The sequence below is a fragment of the Anopheles funestus genome, chromosome 3RL (assembly GCF_943734845.2).
Source record: "Anopheles funestus chromosome 3RL, idAnoFuneDA-416_04, whole genome shotgun sequence".
Lineage (NCBI taxonomy): Eukaryota > Metazoa > Arthropoda > Insecta > Diptera > Culicidae > Anopheles > Anopheles funestus.
In genome coordinates this window covers 9242618-9261406 of record NC_064599.1, presented here as the reverse complement: position 1 = coordinate 9261406, position 18789 = coordinate 9242618, and the positions used below count along the sequence as shown (strand labels likewise).

Sequence of the window (18789 nt, the reverse complement as noted above, 5' to 3'; positions counted from 1 at the left end):
CATTCGGTTTCGATTCGGTTATCTCACCCAAGAATACCATGCCATCATAAAGCTGCTCGGTTAGACGGCTTAGACTTTTAACTGCCACCGGACATCGGATGTAAACATTTGCATACCAAACGGAAGCAAAATCGCACTCAAGATAAGCGAATATTCGAGAGGAACTTTTACGTCTTTTCCGCGACACGGTGCCTCTGCATTAAAGATGTTGAGGAGAGATATTCTCACTGACATCGGAGAATTTTCTTGATTCAACGTGCTTATCCTTAGCGCCAGTTTGGCTTGATCGTTCCCAATGCCACCACCGCACCGCTTCCAATCTAAGGTGGTGGTCAGCACTGAGCGATAAATACTTCTTGCCGGAAGCTTCTCCGGATACTGTGCTAAATGCGCTTCCCCGAAGGATAGCGCATCCTGGAAGGTGGCCTGGAAAACTGGCGGGTCCCTTACCGGAAGCCCATCAGACAGGAATTATGCTTAAATGGATCCATAAATCTTCCCATTTATAGCAGCGCCATATCCATCGCATTCGCTCGCCCTAATTTGCCCATCGATACGGATATGGGGATGCTGTTTCCTCTTATCGGTTGAAAAGTAAAGCAACTTCATCTTAAATTTGCATAATCTTCCCGCACTGCCAAAGCCGGTTCCCAGCCAGCACATCAGCGTGGTCAAACGTGGGGGGTTTTATCGTAGCCGTGTAAGAAACTCTCCACTCCACGCTCCCGGTGCGGGTCTCAAAACACAGGACATAATGTCCGATATGGGTTTCAAAGTTCTCCACGCGTACCTCATCGCGTGTCCTCATGCGGCCAAGAACGCAAAGAATGATCGGAAACGAACAGATTAGCACGTACTGCCCGTTCTGCCCGGCTAAAGACCAGGCTGGGTGGCAAAAAGGAATTCAAGCGGATCTCAGCAACGACAACGATAGGACGCCCCGGCATCTTGATGGTTGGGATTTGTTGCCGTTTAGCCCGGTACCGGTACCGAGAATGAAGGATGGATTTGTGTTGCTTGAATCGCTGTAAAATGAGCTGTTTACAGAAATGTGTAACAGTGTGTGTGTGTGTGTGAGGGGATTTACTGGAATCCATCGTCGGACCATTAGGTTTCTTATTTATGCTTCACTGTCGCATCGGGACATCGGGCTCAGTTACCGCACGTACGTTGAGGGTGAGCTTTACAGCTAACTTCTAAGGCATCAGCAGCGGAAGCGTGACGACGTTAATGAAAGGTTCTATCTACAAGTGTTTAGACTAAAGTGAGGTGCATCGTTTGTCCATTTTGTATTCTATAATCTCCCATCCACGCCAAGGCGAGGTATGCGTGAGATTATTTTCAAGGATGCAGTTTTGTGGCACGCTACCGGAGCGGGAGTTAAGTGGGCCAGTTATTCTCCGAAATGGAGGGCTTTAGAAATAGCAAAGTTCGCCATTCTATTTAGAAATATACATCAAAAAGAAGTGGGTGTTGAATGTAAAAAATGGATTCATGGAAACACGAATTTCTTTCCAGTTAGCTCAAGTTTCAAGCAAAAGGTGAGCGGGCGCCATTTTGGAGATTAATGCCTGAAGATTTTTATGGATTTTTACATATCTCTAGAAGCATTAGAGATTCAGTCGTCGTTAGGGAATGTATCTTTAAAGGATTTTGCTTTCATAATTAATACATGAAATATTGTTTCACAGTTCTACTACAGGACTTTCAAATAATCGCTATGAATTGTATGTATTATTGTGCAAAATTTGTGCATTAAATTCTACAGAATATCGACGTAGCATCGTTGGCCTTTACCACGAATGTCGCACCGGTACAACGCTTCAACTTCAAAGTGGGATTCAGCTTTCGAAAAGCTTGGAAGCGCAAGTGTACCGAAGAATAAGTCTAGCGTGAAAATGTCTAATTAGTTCGGTAGCTAAAATCGCCTACCGCGTGTTCCACGCTCCAGCCAAGCGCACACGCGCTCGGTGGATGGATGAATTCCAGGTAATTTCCTATTGAGTGGTTAAAGTGCATCTCGCATTAGAGTGCAGTGCACTGAAGCGTCCAATGGAGCAAAATGCAATGTATTACATACCGTTGGTGCAAACCGGATTCCACACAATCCACCGTCGGAGAAGGATGGCCTCGAGCCAGACTCAGTGATGGGAGGAAATGTGCAAGACTTTTTTTCTGTTATTCACCAGGATTTTTCTTCCTTCTTCCTTCCTATTTTAACGAACCACTAGGCCTCATTCAATGCAGTGAAAGTTCAAAGAAATCTACCATGAAAGGACCACCACACTTTTCTCACACACACCACGCCACTTACCTGAAGTATATCGTCGTTCTCCGCTTTGCAGGGCATCTCGACGGTAGTGCCCTCGATGGCGTCCAGGTCGTACGGTTCGAACAGGAATCGCGGTGGACCAACGTTGATCACGACCACTTCCGCCTCGACCTCAGCAATTCCCAGCTCATTCTCGGCCACACAGATGTACGTGCCTGTCCCGGAACCGGGGATGATTGAACGAACGAAAAAGCGAACCATGTCAAAGTCAATCGTACAGCTGCGTCACGTTTCTTACCACAGCGCTTCGGGTTGGGTGTTTAGATCAATTAAAGATTGCACCGTTTCTGTACGATAAGCCCCGAAAAGGGTATTACTTCTAGCTGTGGTCGCAGTTCACGCAAGCAACAGATTATTTACAGGCGAAACTCTTCAACATTTTTGAGCTCGACCACGGAGAGAACAGCACGGAAAAGGCAACCGCTTGGGGGCGCTAGTGTGAGCAGCTTACCTGAGTCAGAGACCTCCACATGGTCGATGGTGAGTTCGATCGCATCATCGGTGAAATAGACCTGGCTCGTTTCGTTCACCGGCAAACCGTCCTTTTTCCACCAGATGTGTGGCAGCGGGTTCCCATCGGCTTCACATTCCAGCGTCAAGGTTGAGCCGATTTTCACGTTCTGATTTTCCGGACCGAGCACTATTCTCGGAGGTGCTGTGTGTGTGTGGGATAGAAAGTTCCGAAAAGATTAGAGAAGAACAAACCGGGGGGAAAAATGAAAAATTTCAACACAAAGCTACAGATGAGATTGGCCAGATGGTGGAATGTATATGTTCGCCTACAAGTACACTGCACGGGAACTTGAAATGTGGTCAAGATAGTGCAACAAAAAACACACACAAGACACACAAACTGTGGCAAACTGATGGATTGTTGCCACCGTACGTGAACCATTTTCCGAAACAATTCCGGAAGTAGCACTTGGTGTTGGATTGGTTTGTCGAAGCGAAACAGAAACGAAAACGTTCCGAAATTTATTTTGTTGTTCAATTCCGGCCATTGTGGTGATGTGCTGCGGTATTAGTGATGGTGTGTGGTTAGGAAAGGGACGGTTTCCTTTTCGGTTGTCTGCTGCTTGGCTCTAAACGTAGTTAGAGACGTACTTGGTTGGGTAGTTGGTGCTTTCGTGTGGATTGACCGTCGTGTGAGCAAACTTGTGGTTAGGTTGGGGTTTTTTTTTAAAGTCTTTCCCGTATCGTGGAACAGGTGGATAGATCCAAAAAACCTGAATATTCATTGCTTGCAGGGATAAGAACTGTAGCGGGAAATGCATTTCGAATCAACATAGAAGAGAGATTCTATCCTCAAATGAAGTTCCTCTGATAAGACTAATTTACGAGGAGATCACAAAAAATCCTTCCCTCTGGAGGGTTACACTAAGGTCTCTTTGAAGTGATATTTGATGAATCATTAGAAGAAACGTATCTTGCCCTAGTTCGGAGCCCAAGAGTTAATGGAAAGAAATTTCATATCTTCATCCACAGCAGGAAAGATAAAGTTCACCATCCGGCTGGATCCATTCCACCGGACACCAAAACAAACGTTGCTGAATTGCTTTCTACTTTCGCCTTTACCATCGAGATTGGATTATGATGGTGAACCGGGAACACAAAGATGGCCAGACCAGAATGCCATGTCGGGTTATTATTTATTGTGCAGAGATATAGTTTGGTTCTTCTCGAACCATTTTTTGTGTGTTCGCTTTTGGAAAATTTAATATGTTCCTGAGCACGATCATTGGTGGTGCCGGAGGAGTTTTGCTGGAGATAAAACATTCGGCTTCTCCTACCACTTCATACCGAAAGTGCAACAGTGTAGTGTCCGTTTTTTTTTCTTTTTGGTGATCCTTTCTGTAAGCCAGGCCCGGAAACGTTCAGTCTTGCTGAGGTCTTCTCGACCTGCTGGTGCTCCTGAAGGCGGGCGCCATTTTTAGAAGAAGCAGTGACATGCACACATGGTGCTAGTGGAAAATTCCGCTTTCAGCTCAATTTTCATTCTGCCAAATTTGGACGGTTAAGTCCGTGGATTGGTAAAGCCGAAGGTAATCTCCGGCCACCTTCTCCAAAGCGGCTGCATCCTGCATATATGCCATCACACACAGCTGTATGGGGTCACAGTGTATGGTAGTGGAAAGTCTGGTTTATTGCCATCATACCAAGGATACGTGGAATATGGCGGTGCATTTACCAAGAAGAACAGCGACCGGAACTGTTACGGCGTATGGCTTCGATTTCGAATTTATGAGAAATAGAAATGGGGTTTATCTGGTGTCCCGAGCACCGGTGTGCACACCATAAAACGGAAATGTGTTGCAAGGTTTCTAGCGCACGGAATGCAGCTCGTGCCGAGCTTGGTGCCGTGGAGGGTGGAGTGTTAGCTTTGGAACGTGTCCGGATCGGTTGAGTGAAAAATATCGACGCCCTTTCCTCCCACGTCTCTTAAGGTGGCGTACGTTGGAAAGTTGAAAGGAAAGCTCGGTCTGGACTGTGGTGGTAAGTGGTGTCCGGACAGCATTTACAGATTTATTGGTAAGCTTTTTCCCGTCTCCATCGGAACCCACGGCCAAAATGCCATTCGCCTTCGCCAACCAAAATGGAACCAAAGAGAAGAGAGCAACAGAACTGTGCCACACTTCGCCATAAGCAAACAAAAACCGGAACGTGGGACGGGTGCTTTTAAGGGACTATTTTCTTCTCTCACACCCTCAGCTGACAGCTGACATGACATCTTTGTTTGTTTCGCCGTCCGATTTTTGTCTTTTGTAATGGAAAATTGAAAGCGAAATAGGACCAACGAAAAAAAAAACATGTCACCAAAGCGTCGCCTTTTATGTCACTGATTGAACCCCGAAGCCGGTATAAATTGAAAAGTTTTCAATAACGTGACAGGCGAGAGTCAAACTTTTCTAAAACGCCACTTTTCGGGCGGTGTGGCGGTGATGAAGAGGATTTATTAGGATACATACACAGGCGGACAAAGATGGTCGTGTGCACGTTAACACAGTATAATAAATCTAATTTTCGAATCTCATTTTTACGCACGATATACTTCAATTATGAAGCCACGGCCATTATGCAACAGGTTTCATTAGAAGCACCAAAAATGTAAATCAAAGTGGAGTTTTGCTCTTTTTCCGTTCTCCTGGGAGGATCATAAGAAATCTCCCACATTCTCATGATCCACAGAATGGCGTCCAACGTGGGATGTGTGATATGGAGCTACTAAACTTTTTACACGGATGAATAAATATGTGTTGCGTCTGTGAATGAGGTTGACCGAGTGTTTTTGGGGTGACGCAAACTTATAATAAAACTTTATTAATTAATTAACGAACATGTACACGCACACGCAACGCACACCTAACGCTCCCTATCTCCGTTCTCTTTGACTCCCGATTTGCAACTGCTCTCGATTGCGCGCTGAGCCGATCCTCGGTCAGTGCCCTACATCACTCACGCACACGTCCTGCTTATGACGATCGCTCGTCATAGCTGAGTGGCTGTCAGTGCGTGGTTCCGACAACCGACAGGGTGCACCATAACATCTCCCCCTTTTAATTGAGGCGATATGCTTCAAACCTACGCGGAACTCTTCTAGGCCTAGAAGAGCGGCGTGGTGAAAATACCGTGGGGATGTTTGGCATAACGGTCGCTGCTGGTGGATTCAGTATTGGGGTTGGACTTCTTGGATCGGAATACTGAATGTTAGATGTTAAAGGGATGTTCCATGTATCCATTAGCAAATCTAACGCAACCTTTGGATTCGCATCATGTGTAACCCTCTCATTGTCTCCTGCTCGCTTGCGCAACTGGTTAATATGGGATCGAATTATCCGTTCTTTAGTCCTTATTTTGTACATGGTACCCATTCCCAACTATTACGTTTAAACAACTTAGCATATACTGGAGCACCGTTTTGAAATCCTCTTCTTGTTCCATGCTGACTTTCTAACAAAGGGGTTGGTACGGGATGTAATAACTCTAAGCATGTACGTATTGGCCTTCCAAACATTAGCTTTGCTGGTGTACTGTTCTCTAATTGTGCGTTTGGTGTTGAGCGATATGTTTGAAGGAAAATATCTAAGGCCTCCTGTATTCCCAGTCCATTGTATGTGATTTTCTTGATTGCCCTTTTAAACGTGTCGACAAAACGCTCGGCTTGGCCATTGGACTGTGGGTGGAAAGGTGCTGTAGTAATATGATTTATGCCGTTCTTTAGACAAAATTCCTTAAATTCTGAGCTAACAAACTGTGTGCCGTTATCGCTGATGATAGTAACAGGCACTCCGAAACGTGCAAAAATCGATCTCAATATTGCTATGGTTGCTACTGCCGTGGTGCTGGACGTTTTGATGATCTCGGGCCATTTCGTAAACGCATCGACTACTACCAAGAAATACTCGCCGTTTAAAGGTCCTGCGTAGTCGATGTGGACCCGTTGCCAAGGCGTACTAACTTTGGGCCACGGTGCTGGAGCTGAGTGTGGTGGAGACTTTGCTGCGACGGCACAGGCTGGACAAGTCGCAACAACATCCTGTACGTCATTATCGAGGGATGGCCAGTAAACGTAACTTCTGGCTAGCGCCTTCATCCGTTGAATGCCTGGATGCCCTCGGTGGAGTTGCGTCAAACATCTGGCACGAAGCTTTTCAGGGATCACCAATCTCTCCCCGAACAAAATGCAGCCGTCTACCGTAGACAAGCCTTCCTTCCGATGATGGAATCGTGCCAGCTCCGACCCGAAAGATGCGTTACGGGGCCATCCGTCCGTTACATAATGACTGAGTTTCCTTAACAATGTATCTTCTTGTGTAGCTTTCTGCACATCTACAAAGGTCAGAGGAAATGAATTAATGGCTTGCACTGCTACGAACCTTAAATCATCCTCCAAACTCAAACTAGCGATGATGTAATCCGATTCCGGCTTAGCGTAGTCCCTGATCAGTCGAGACAGGACGTCGGCGTTTCCAAACGATCCAGTAGGCACGTACTCTATTGAAAAGTCGTACAACTGTAACGTCAAGGCAAACCTCTGCAGGCGGTTCGCTGTGTAGACTGGAATGCCCTTTTTCGATCCAAAAATACGAAGCAGGGGCCGGTGATCGGTTTGCAGATGGAAGTGTCGGCCGTACAGCATCTTGTGAAATTTTGTGACGGCGAAAACGATGGCTAATCCTTCACGATCTATTTGGCTGTAGTTCTGTTCAGCTTTTGATAAGGCCCGTGAAGCATGTTGAACTACCTTCACTGATCCGTCTGGAAACTTGTGGCTGATCGTTGCCCCAAGTCCCACTGATGATGCATCCGCTGCGACAATGATGTCTGCTGCCGGATCGTAATGCGTAAGAAGCAGCTTTGATGAAAGGATCTCTTTGAATGTGCGAAATGCCTTTTCGCATTGTTGATTCCACGTGAATTTGCCGTCGTTCTTTAACAGATTGTCCAGCGGGTAACGAAGGTCGCGCATTTTTGGGACAAACTTTCCATAATAGTTGACCGCTCCCAAAAATGAGCGAACACCACTCACGTCTGTTGGTGCAGGAAGGTTGAGGATTGCTGCTATTTTTGCCGGGTTTGGTTTTAATCCATTACGGTCGACGATGTATCCCAAATACTCGATGCTTTTATTTTTGAAGGCACATTTTTCCTCTCGAATTGTGAACCCATAATCTTGTATTCTATGCAGTAGTCTGGACAAATTATCGTCGTGCTCTTTGCTCGTTCTGCCTCCAACTACCACATCATCCATGTATCCGCAAGCTCCCTTTAAACCGGCCAACATAGCGTCCATAATTTGTTGAAATGCTGCGGGCGCTATTTTCACTCCAGGCGGCAGTCTGTTATATAAATACAAGCCACGATGAGTGTTGATGGTTAGTAGTGGCCGATACTGTTCCTCGATTTCTACTTGCAGAAAAGCGTCCGAAAGATCGATTTTGCTGAAATATTCGCAATGGGCTAATTTTGCGAATATGTCTTCCGGTACTGGTAGTGGATGTTCGTGTGATTTTAGAGCCGAATTTAGTCCAGTGGAATAGTCGCCACAGATACGAATGGTGCCATTTGCTTTGCGAACTACCACTATTGGAGCTGCCCATTCTGAATAGTCGGTAGGTGTGATAATACCTGCTTTTTCTAACCGATCTAGCTCCTGGTCCACTGTTTCTTGCATCGCGTATGCTACTGGTCTTTTTGGGCTGAAAACTGGTCGACAGTCGTGCTTTAACTGAAGCTGCACTTGAGCCTTAGTGCATAGCCCCGTTCCACTAAAAACTGCTGGAAACTGCTGCTGTATGCTACTGGGTATAGCTGCTACACTACAAATCCTGTTACAAAAACTGTCCATTGGAATTGAACCAAGATTAAAAAGCTCGATCAAATCTGCTCCCAGTAGCGATATGTCTACCGTCACTACTCGGATTGTAGCCGTCTTCGTAATGCTTCCGATCTTGATGTTGGCCTGAAACTCTCCACATATCTGCAATCCTGCTCCTGTAGCGGTTTTAGCTTGAACTGCAGGTTGTGTCAATGCTGGTTTTCCGATACGCTGCCACAATTGCCGGTCGATAATCGAAATATCGGAACCCGTATCTAGCTGAAGCTCAGCGGGAGTTTCATTAATCGCCAGCTTTACGTACTTGCGGCGCCCACGAACACTGCACACGTTGACTGTGACGACACGCAAGTTGGCTTGATGCTTTCTTTGAAATTTTCGCTGATGTTTGTGGCGATTTGTTTTGTTACAGTGGCCCTCTCGATGACCCGTTCGACCACAATCACGACACGTATGCGATTTGTAGGAGCATTCGCTCACCCAATGAAGTGCTCCGCATAACCAACATGGGTTTGTCGGTTTGTCCTTTCTGTTGTATCGCTGATGATGATTTTGCCGCTGCTGATGCTCTTGTCGATGACCTTGTTGGTTGAATCGAGACGCTGGCCGCTGATGTTGTATTGCCAACACTTTTTCATCCTTGGCAGCAAGCAAGGTGGTGTCCTGCTTAATACTTGCAATGTATTGGCATTCTGCTGCAAGTTCTTCGAGGTTCGACACCTTTGCCTTCTCGATTGCTGCCAATGCTCTGGTTCGTAGTTCGGTATCTGCCTCTTCCTTCATGCCACATACGAACACAAGGCATTTAAATTGATCTTCAGTCATGCCAGCCAACTGAAAATTCTCGCATGCTCGATTTACCCTTGCAGCGTATTCCAAAATATCCTCGCCGACTGCTTTTTTTGTTTGCATGCATTTGTGGCGCTTGTTTAACAGTGACTCGACTTTCCCGAAGATGAGCTTTAATTTATCTACTGTCTGTTTGAAAGACAAATCTCGGGGTAAGGTTGGCAGAATGAAATTTGTGAACCTTTGATGCTCAGTCGGTCCTAATTTGCGCAAAAGCAGCCTGCTTTTGGTCACGTCGTCCAGTCGGGAAGTCTCGCTGGTGAAACGGTCCTCATAGCGCGAATACCACATTTCAAATGTGAAGCCTGACTCGGGCTCGAACCGGAACTCGGTGATGTTGCTTGCTAGCCATTCAATAAGTTGTTCAGTGCAGTTATTCTGTGCGGGAGGTGGGTGCGGTGCTTGTGTTGCTGGTTGCGGATTCTGCTGCGTGAATTGGGCCATAAATGCTTGTTGCTGTGCCAATTGCTGTCGCATAAGTTGTAGCATTTCCAAAATGATGGTCCCTTCTGCCGATGATGCCGAAAATGCTGACGCCGATGATGACGCTTGTGCAGCATTTTGCGATGGCCGCTGGTGCAAATTCTGTGGCGCTTGCTGGTGAGGGAAAATAGCGGCTGTATTAAATAATTCCGATATTCGTCGCTGTTCATCCGATGATGGATCTCCTGCTGGGTTGCTCATCCTGCGTCGTTTCCTCGAAGACGGAATTTTTACCACACAAAACTCGGACGCGAACGAAGACGCGAAACTCGATACGATGGGACAACGTAGTGAACAGTAACGATTGCAACGCGATGACGGACAGTGTCTTTCTCTCACACGAATTTAGCACAGTTAATTGCGAATACACTTAAACCACAAAAATATCCTCGTCGCCACTGTTGCGTCTGTGAATGAGGTTGACCGAGTGTTTTTGGGGTGACGCAAACTTATAATAAAACTTTATTAATTAATTAACGAACATGTACACGCACACGCAACGCACACCTAACGCTCCCTATCTCCGTTCTCTTTGACTCCCGATTTGCAACTGCTCTCGATTGCGCGCTGAGCCGATCCTCGGTCAGTGCCCTACATCACTCACGCACACGTCCTGCTTATGACGATCGCTCGTCATAGCTGAGTGGCTGTCAGTGCGTGGTTCCGACAACCGACAGGGTGCACCATAACAATATGCAAAGTAATTTTTTTCTTTCGGACGAATGAGATTTCCTTTTTTTTTTTTGGTGCCAAAAACGTGTCTTTCGGCAACGGTTCAATATTCTTTTTTTTTGTGTGGTAGAAAGCAACAGCAAAAGGACGCACAGAACCTTGACCAACATCATCAAAAAAGTAAACGTCGGTGTCCCAAAATATCGTCCTCAATCAAAACATGCCAACATGAAGATCTTTATTATATTCAGACAGTCTCTTGGCGAATGAATCCAGACTTTATTCGTTCGTTTTCCACTCGCCAAACACGAGCTTGTTCTAAATTATGCATCCCAATATGGGAGCCTACAAGGTACGGCCAACTCGAAACGATCGGTTTAAAGCAACTGCAGCTGACCCTTTAACGGATGGTGCCTCGAAGTAATTGAAGACAAGAACCCGTACGTACCGTACTGGGTTCTTTCACAAAACCACCAACGCTTGACGCTTGTCATTTGCTCTTTGACAGGCGATTTTCCAATCGGTTCACCGTGCCCCCAGCACGGACGGTACACGAAACGGAATCGAAATGAAATTAAACGACACGACAAGGTGGAAGATAATTTGATTGGATCCATTTAACCATCTCGACCATGCCCCCATGGTTGCGGTGGTTTATCGGAAAGATGAAATGAATATTGTATGGTAGCAGTTTTGTTGTGCCGGTTTCCCCTTTTTAACACTTCTTCCTCGTTTGGCATTGGATCGATCTTTCGATTTTCGAGCAATTTTATTTTTGCTCTTTTATTGAATTAGACATTCGGTTGTTACGATACGACGAAGCAAGAGCGATCGACTACCGGACCAACCGGTTCTCTGTTGTCTGCCAACCGGTGTTTTTACTATCCGATTATAGCACACACACACACAGACACACACAAAACAATCTCGTTTGCCAGAAGCGTAAGATGAAGTCGTTTGTGCCATGCCTTCACAGTAGGAGAAGTTAAGAAGATTGTGAGTACTCTTCAAAGTGGGGGTTTCATAAATGAACTGCCTGTATTGGACACATTCGTTTAAAGCACAAACACAGCCTTACGAATGGTGAATTCATCACCCAAAAAAGGCGTGTACAAAAAAAGTGCCTAAAGTTAGGCAATTCGCACAACAATATCCCTTTTTAAACCAAAACCAAAAATAGACAAATGACAATTGAATTTCATTTGCGTACGACTAACGTAACTTAATCCTTGCCGATTCTACGATTCTTCAATTTCAATAATCTTCTCTATAAGTTGCCCTTTTTTCAGACTATCCCTATTCTTCCTTCCAAGCGCTCTTATTCAATTACTAGCCTTAAGTTTCCGGGCAAATATGCTTATCTCGCTTATCTTCCACCTAACGCCTTGCCTTACGATTCGCTTCCTTTTCTCAAAATCCATCTCGAAGCATCGGGTTTTGCGTCAATCATGGATCAAGGGTAAGGATGTTTGACACAAGACGCAACACCTCCCGTGCCGGTAAAGAGGCCACCGTAAGGGAAAGCAAATCGGAAATAAAATTACATTCCATTCATTACAAATCACAATCAAACGGTAATTTCGGCGGACGTGTCTACCTTCATTTGGCGTAGGGAAAGCGAGCCGGAACTGGCAGCGGCACCAATTTGTGTCCGTTCGTTCGATCGATCGTCCGGGTATGCGGGTTTAGCGAATGAATGCAAACCTTTCGGGGTGTCTATCTTTTACGCGCATTTCCATTCACATCCGTCAAGGAAAGACACCAAACAGGGAATTGGTCTCCTTCTTGCCACCATGTTCTGGCATGTGTTGTGTAGAGGGGAAAAAACTACTCCCAACGTACTGAAAATCGTCTGCATCACTTCCGAGATAAATTCCAATCCCTACTGATGAGCGTAAGTGTTTGTAGTGGTAAGAAGGTAGTAGTTTCGTATTTTTGAGAACCCGATTCTGAAGCGTTATTTGAATTTCAAATTGCATCTTTCATCGCCATATCACTCAGAAAGCACCTCACCCACCAAAACATGCCACAAGAGTCGTAGTTTTGTTGGAGAAGTGAAATATTGCTTCAGTCAGCATCGTCTTTCGGTGACATCCAGACACATCACTTTGTCAGACGCCGTGTTACTGGGGCATGAAATTTGTCAATCTGATTATCGAGTATCAGAATCAGATGGCAAGGGTGCACGTGAAAACAGGGAACTCAGACCCATGCCAGGAGTCACTTGATTATGGACGCTTCGTTGAAGTAATCGTAACGAATGGGAAATTTTGTGAACCGTTCCTTTCATGCTGATTGTTGCTTCCGCGTCAGACACATCCTCACACAAATCGGGGTTTCGAAGCAATTTCGTTCCTCAAGATGGGTTTCCCGGATGAACGGCAACTTGAAAACGTCATTATGCCCGAGACACCGGAAACGCACAATAGCAGATGGAGAAGTTGTCTATCCGTCCGGGTTGCTGTATATTGGAACGATTGGAATGCAAGCCTATCGTCTTCATAATTGGCAGCAGTCGGATGGTCGGGAAACGGTGTTGAGAGTCATCGATCGAAAAAGGGCTAGTAAAAACCTCCCTCTTAACTACCGATAGGAGACAGTTTACATTTTCACATACACAGACCACATGGGATGACGCCAGACTGGACGAGCTTGTTATTTTTTCCACCTGCTCGACAGACTTCATCAGCATCAATATTGACGAACGTCCGGGGCTATTTTTGGATGGGATATACCGTTTGTCTCGTAGCGGGTTTTTTGTGTGTATAATTCCACCTTGAAAAGACAAATCAGAAAGCATGATAGCAGAGAAAAAAAAACCTAAACACCAAACGAATCCCCTTAACGACCCAGAGTTGGTTGTGTTTGAGTAGTGCAATGTCAACGATGAACATGCAGGAGATGCTTTTTTTGTTTGGCACCCGAAGGTACTAGTCCTAGTTTGTTGGTCTTCCACAACGTTCGACGTGACGGGATCAAGAGCTGCGACGTAATTCCATCAGTATCGTCCACCAAACCGACACTATCCTCTAATCATGATGGCGTAGATACGTGTGCGCCTACTAAAAGGGAAACACATTTTCCTTCCCAATGAACCTTCCCGTTTGGTGACAATCTGTTTATCCACCGAATCGTTGATTAAACTCTCGATAATGGATGCGTCAAATTCTGCCAGAACCGAATCGATGCTACCGCCCCGAAAGTGGCAAACCATTTGACGTTTGCATTCCCGTCCTAGTGCTTATCCTTGTTTTTTTTGTTCTTTCTTAGATCTCCATTTTTATCATGAACGAGATGATGAGAGGTTTAAGGGGGGAGGAGGAGGGCTTATAGTTGTGAAGAAAGGTCCAACACAAAAAAATGGTCTTCAATGATGATGTCTATCTTCTGTCAACTAGTCCAACGCTGTCCTTCAATCAAACGAGCCTTCACCGTGGCTCGAAACGAAAAGCTACCGGGGAAACGTGATGTTTATCATCTGTTTTTCGTGTTTTTGTTTTGTCCATACAGGCAAAATATTGTTCTCTTGTTGGTTTTGTTTCATCTGTTTCTTTTTTTTTTTGTTATATTCATTTTTGTTTTTTGTTCATATACCAATCAACCGTTTGTTACGCTCTCTTTTTATGCGTTATTCGTTCGGGAAAAGCTTTTTTTCCATGCAATGCTCATCATCGGCCACAGCAAATAACATCATTGACAGGATAGCATGTTTTCAAACCGTATTCAGCAGTATATTTTTATGCTTTTTTTTGTTTGGGGTTTTTCTTTATTTTTAATTCGATAACATGCTTTATAATGTAGCTTAACAACAGGATGAATAGCAGGTGAAGAAAGACAATAAAGCGGGGGGAAATATCAACTATTTTCTTTACTGCGAGCTATTGTTCTTTATTAGCGTTATATTGTTGTACAAGTTGCATAATTTTAAGCGTTAGTATATGTACAGCGTTACACGCGTATCTGTAAGTAAACGCCTGAAACTATGCAATATGAATAATGAACTCATTATGTTTACTGCTTTCCCAACAGGATGTTGGTTCCTTGAACAGCCCTATAGGGTTATTAATTCCAATTTCACAATATTGATAAAATGTGTGGTTATTTCTAGGTAATAATGAATAAACATATGCACATAATCAAACTGCTGCTTGTTTTTCGATAAATTTACATCATTTATCGACATGTACCGATACCTTTCCAAGAAATGAAGCGCACCAAGTTCGCTCCGAGTGTTTACTTTCCGCCCGCAGAAGCTTCCTAAAACTGCTCAGCAGCATTGGCGAACGATTCCCCCCCCCCGGGAGGGTTCGAATGTTGCAACGACCGCTTGATGGATGCATTTAATTAAATATCGATTGGGTATTGCGTCGGATCTGGGACGTAAATTGTCTAACTGCATTTGCAAAAGCGATGCTGCGGTGTGATGATACCGTTTGCCAGACCGAAAGGCCCCTGGTAGCCGGTCATCGTGCAACGTCAACCGTACAGATACCGGTCGTGGCCAAACATCATCAACCGTTGCTTCAATTGCAATCATGGAGGGCCTCATTGCCGTTTGTAGGTAACACTGTAGGGCCCGCGTGCAATCGCAATCGGTGGATTGCATGTTTTTCGAAATAACAACCTTTCGGCCACGACGATGGGTGCAGTGATAAATTACGACAGTACCCTCGACTGGTTGGAATAATGTTCCGACTCGAGAAATATTTAATGAGCGACGTGCATGCACATCCAGTTGCGGTACGAAGGAAATTAAATGTTGCGACAAATTTGCTATCCAGCATGGAGAATGTAGGATTAAAAATAGAATGTAATGGGAATTGGATACGATTGTAGAAAAATCAAAACTAAAGGATACAAATAATTAATTCGCACCTTTAATAAGTCTCTCCAGTGCTGACTAATGCAGACGGATGCTGGAATGGAGATATTTCTTGTTCAGTCCTTTACCGCCGGTGTGGTAATTTATGACTTTGACAGCGCGTACATCTTCCGCTTCGTGGTGCAAGATCAAATGCAATCCCTTTGAACGCATATTGGTTGCATCACATCATTGTGTTAGTGTTTTACTGAACCGATAGCAATGCGTAACACATTTCTGTCCGTGAGCACATACATGACACATCATAAACATCTCAGTCAGCATCCATCAATCACTCGTTATCCGGTCGAGTATAAATTACGCTCGTCAGAATTTATATATTTGTGCTAGGATGCACAGGGCACCGGGTAGGTAACAGTACGAGTCATTCAGAAATGTGCTCCAGACGTTCGATTGCACGCATATTAATCATAGCAAAAAAAAAGAAAGAAAGAAGGGCATCCATGCAAATCAAGCACCTCCCTTGTACCTCGTAATGTAATATACTATGTAAAGAGAGAATACAACAAAAAAAGTGCATCCACACACGTAACGAGTTTGTGTGTGCAAAATCGATTTAACCACAAAACCAACAGAAATGGATTTAGTGACAGCTCATCAAATACTCGGTAAACCATGAGTGGTCGAAATGCAAACCACTCTGGAATGTTAGTAGAATACCCAACGGACAAATGTACGATTTAGAAACGAACGTTCGTTCGCTTAGGACAACGTAATAGAACAATTTCGATTTTTTCTACTTTATTTACAACAATATGCCGATCGAATTGCATAATTCGCGGCGCTTTCGCCTAAAGTTATGCAATAGTAGCTATACAAGGACTTGTTAGGCGTAAGTTTTTCCCTTTTAATAAGATTGTTAACGGGGCAGCTGAATGGTTTGGTTTGTATTCTCCTTTTTTTTATTCAAGCGTATTTGCACTAGATGGTCAATATTATACCAAATCCGGAAAAGAACTCATGCAGGGAATGCAATCTGATCAGATTAGTGCAGTGGATTCTTTCCAAACATGTTTTACTTTTGTTTGTCGGTTATAAAGGCTTTTATGGATGTTTGTGTATGATAATAATGCTTTTAATATTTCTTTTCCCGTAACCTTAAGTCATTCGACATACATTAGGTCAGTAAGTGATACTTGTTGTAAGACTTAAAACAAAGTGAAGATAATGATTGACAGCAGAAGCTGTTGCGTATGATACAAAAAAGGGCAAATGGGTGGAAAATTGATCATCTTTCTAATTGTTAGGGTTGTGTGTGTGTGTGTAGGAAATGAGGGCCCGGGTAGTTTACTTCCGACAAGATATTTATACAGATACATCATGGTGCACTTCCCACAAGCACCACTTACCTTCGTGTTCTCCTGTACCGGAATCCCCCGTAATGGCAGCATTACTAAGTTCGGTCGGTTTTGGGGATGGTTTCGAAAGCGGAGTAGCACCGTTCGATGGTTGTACGGTGGTTGGGATGACGGTTGTTGTAATGGTGGCCAAGGACGCTGTAGATGTTGTCGGTGAGGTGGTGATGGATACAAGCGGTCGTGCTAGTGTTAGCAAAAACGGTTACATTAGCATTCCTGACATCATGTTGGGCGTTAGGTGAGTTATTTTCGGGGATGGTGCGATGTTTGCATTGTAGCTTAGAAGAATGCGAAAGCAATTAACAGGTGCAGGAGTGGTGTAAAGGAATTGCTTTTGTTTTGCGTTACTCTCTGTTTTTTTCTCCAGGGGTAAGGAGGAGCGCACTGAAAGCGTTTATATTGGTTATGTTATGTGGCTTTTCTGCCAAGCTGTGTTTGAGATATGTTGAAATCAATTAGTTTTCTGTTTAAGCTTAAAATATTGGGAAATATAGAGTTAGTTTCTCTTTTCTACTAGCTTGTCGAGTCTCCACAACGCCTAAAAGTATGCAAGTTTTAATTATGTTTCAATTGACCTTTTATCACAGCTCTGGTCTAAAGGTTAAAATAGTCACGAATTCTCGCTATCCCCAAAACTTATGGACACAATCAGGAACTCAGTTTCTAAGAAACTATATCTGTAACAATCGGGTTTTATAGACCTGATGCACAATAAATCTGTGAACGACACAGTCACAGTGCTTGCGCAGAAAGTTCATTCTGAATTTCTGAAGAACGACACAAAAGTGTTCTTGGAACGACTTGTTTCTTACCTCACCCAAAAACATAAGTTCCCGGAAATCGATGCCTTTAACTTTCTTGTCCACATCTCGGCACTTGAATAATGTCGCGAAACGTACGAAACACACCGACATCCGCATGCACACACTCACACAATTCACAAGTGCTTGTGCGTGGCGGAAACCGGCTGCGGACAAAAAGTTTGGAAAGCATTCCACCGTGTTACGTGTTTGCTTGTGTGTTTCTGGGGTGTACAGTGCCGGTACGATCGAGACCCTACAGTACCTAACCATTACACTTGCGGTAGACATTTGTTTAATCGAGCAAAAGACGTCTTGCACGCTTAGTTTAACATGGAGCTCGTTTTTTGGGGGTGGGCTGGCCTCAATACCGGATATCCAAGGGTTTCGCCGAGTACACATCCGACACAGGTAACACTGGTGCCGGGGTTTGTGGGTACGGAAGTGGTTGAAATTTCCGCACCAGTTGTCATGCGGCTTTGAGCCAGTTCCGTGCCAGCTCGGCAACATCTACGACGACACACCAAGGGGTTTGTTGTTTTGCATCAAAGTGCGAACGATTTACTGTCTTCTGGTGCTGTGGCACCTCTCGTGCACTAAAAAGCCGTCTTTGTAACGTGATTATCCGCACTCGAAAAGTGATGTCACTCGTAAAGCCGGGCTGAGCAGCATCGGTGTCGATTTGTCCAAAAGATGATGAGCCTTCGTCCGGAGCCATATGAGCACCAGAGTTGCCAGACGTGAACGGAAGATCTCCGCACGGACATGGATAAACCGCAGGTGTTTGGATGTCAGGAATTAGTGCACTCTGGGGCGGGGGGGGGGGGGCGAGAGACTTACCGTTCACCAGGACCGTCACGTTGACCGAAATGTTGCCAAGAGCGTTCCCAGCACAGCAGGTGTAGATGCCACCGTCATCGAGTGTGGACGTTGGCAAAATCAGCGAACCATTGCCAAACAGCTTGATGCGCCCGTTCTGGATGTTTTCGTTATTGAATTTCCATAAAATACTCGGCGTTGGAGCACCTGCGGAAAGGAACCGTCGTTGGGTACAAAATCGTGTGTTTCTAATTGAAGCG

The 18789-nt window shown here is 44.8% G+C and overlaps 1 protein-coding gene across 2 annotated transcripts in view; it reads right to left on the bottom strand.

Moving 5' to 3' along the window:
• Window positions 1–18789, bottom strand: part of LOC125768615 (peroxidasin) — a 42894-nt gene that overhangs the window by 4773 nt on the left and 19332 nt on the right. Inside the window, exons 7-10 of one of the 2 annotated variants that reach the window (XM_049436549.1) lie at window positions 18551–18736; window positions 16902–17093; window positions 2784–2987; window positions 2315–2487 (exon numbers count right to left, since the gene is read on the bottom strand). In XM_049436549.1, the coding sequence (XP_049292506.1) occupies window positions 2315–2487; window positions 2784–2987; window positions 16902–17093; window positions 18551–18736 (755 nt within the window). The remainder of the gene's footprint in view (window positions 1–2314; window positions 2488–2783; window positions 2988–16901; window positions 17094–18550; window positions 18737–18789) is intronic. The other variant, XM_049436550.1, reaches the window with a different exon arrangement.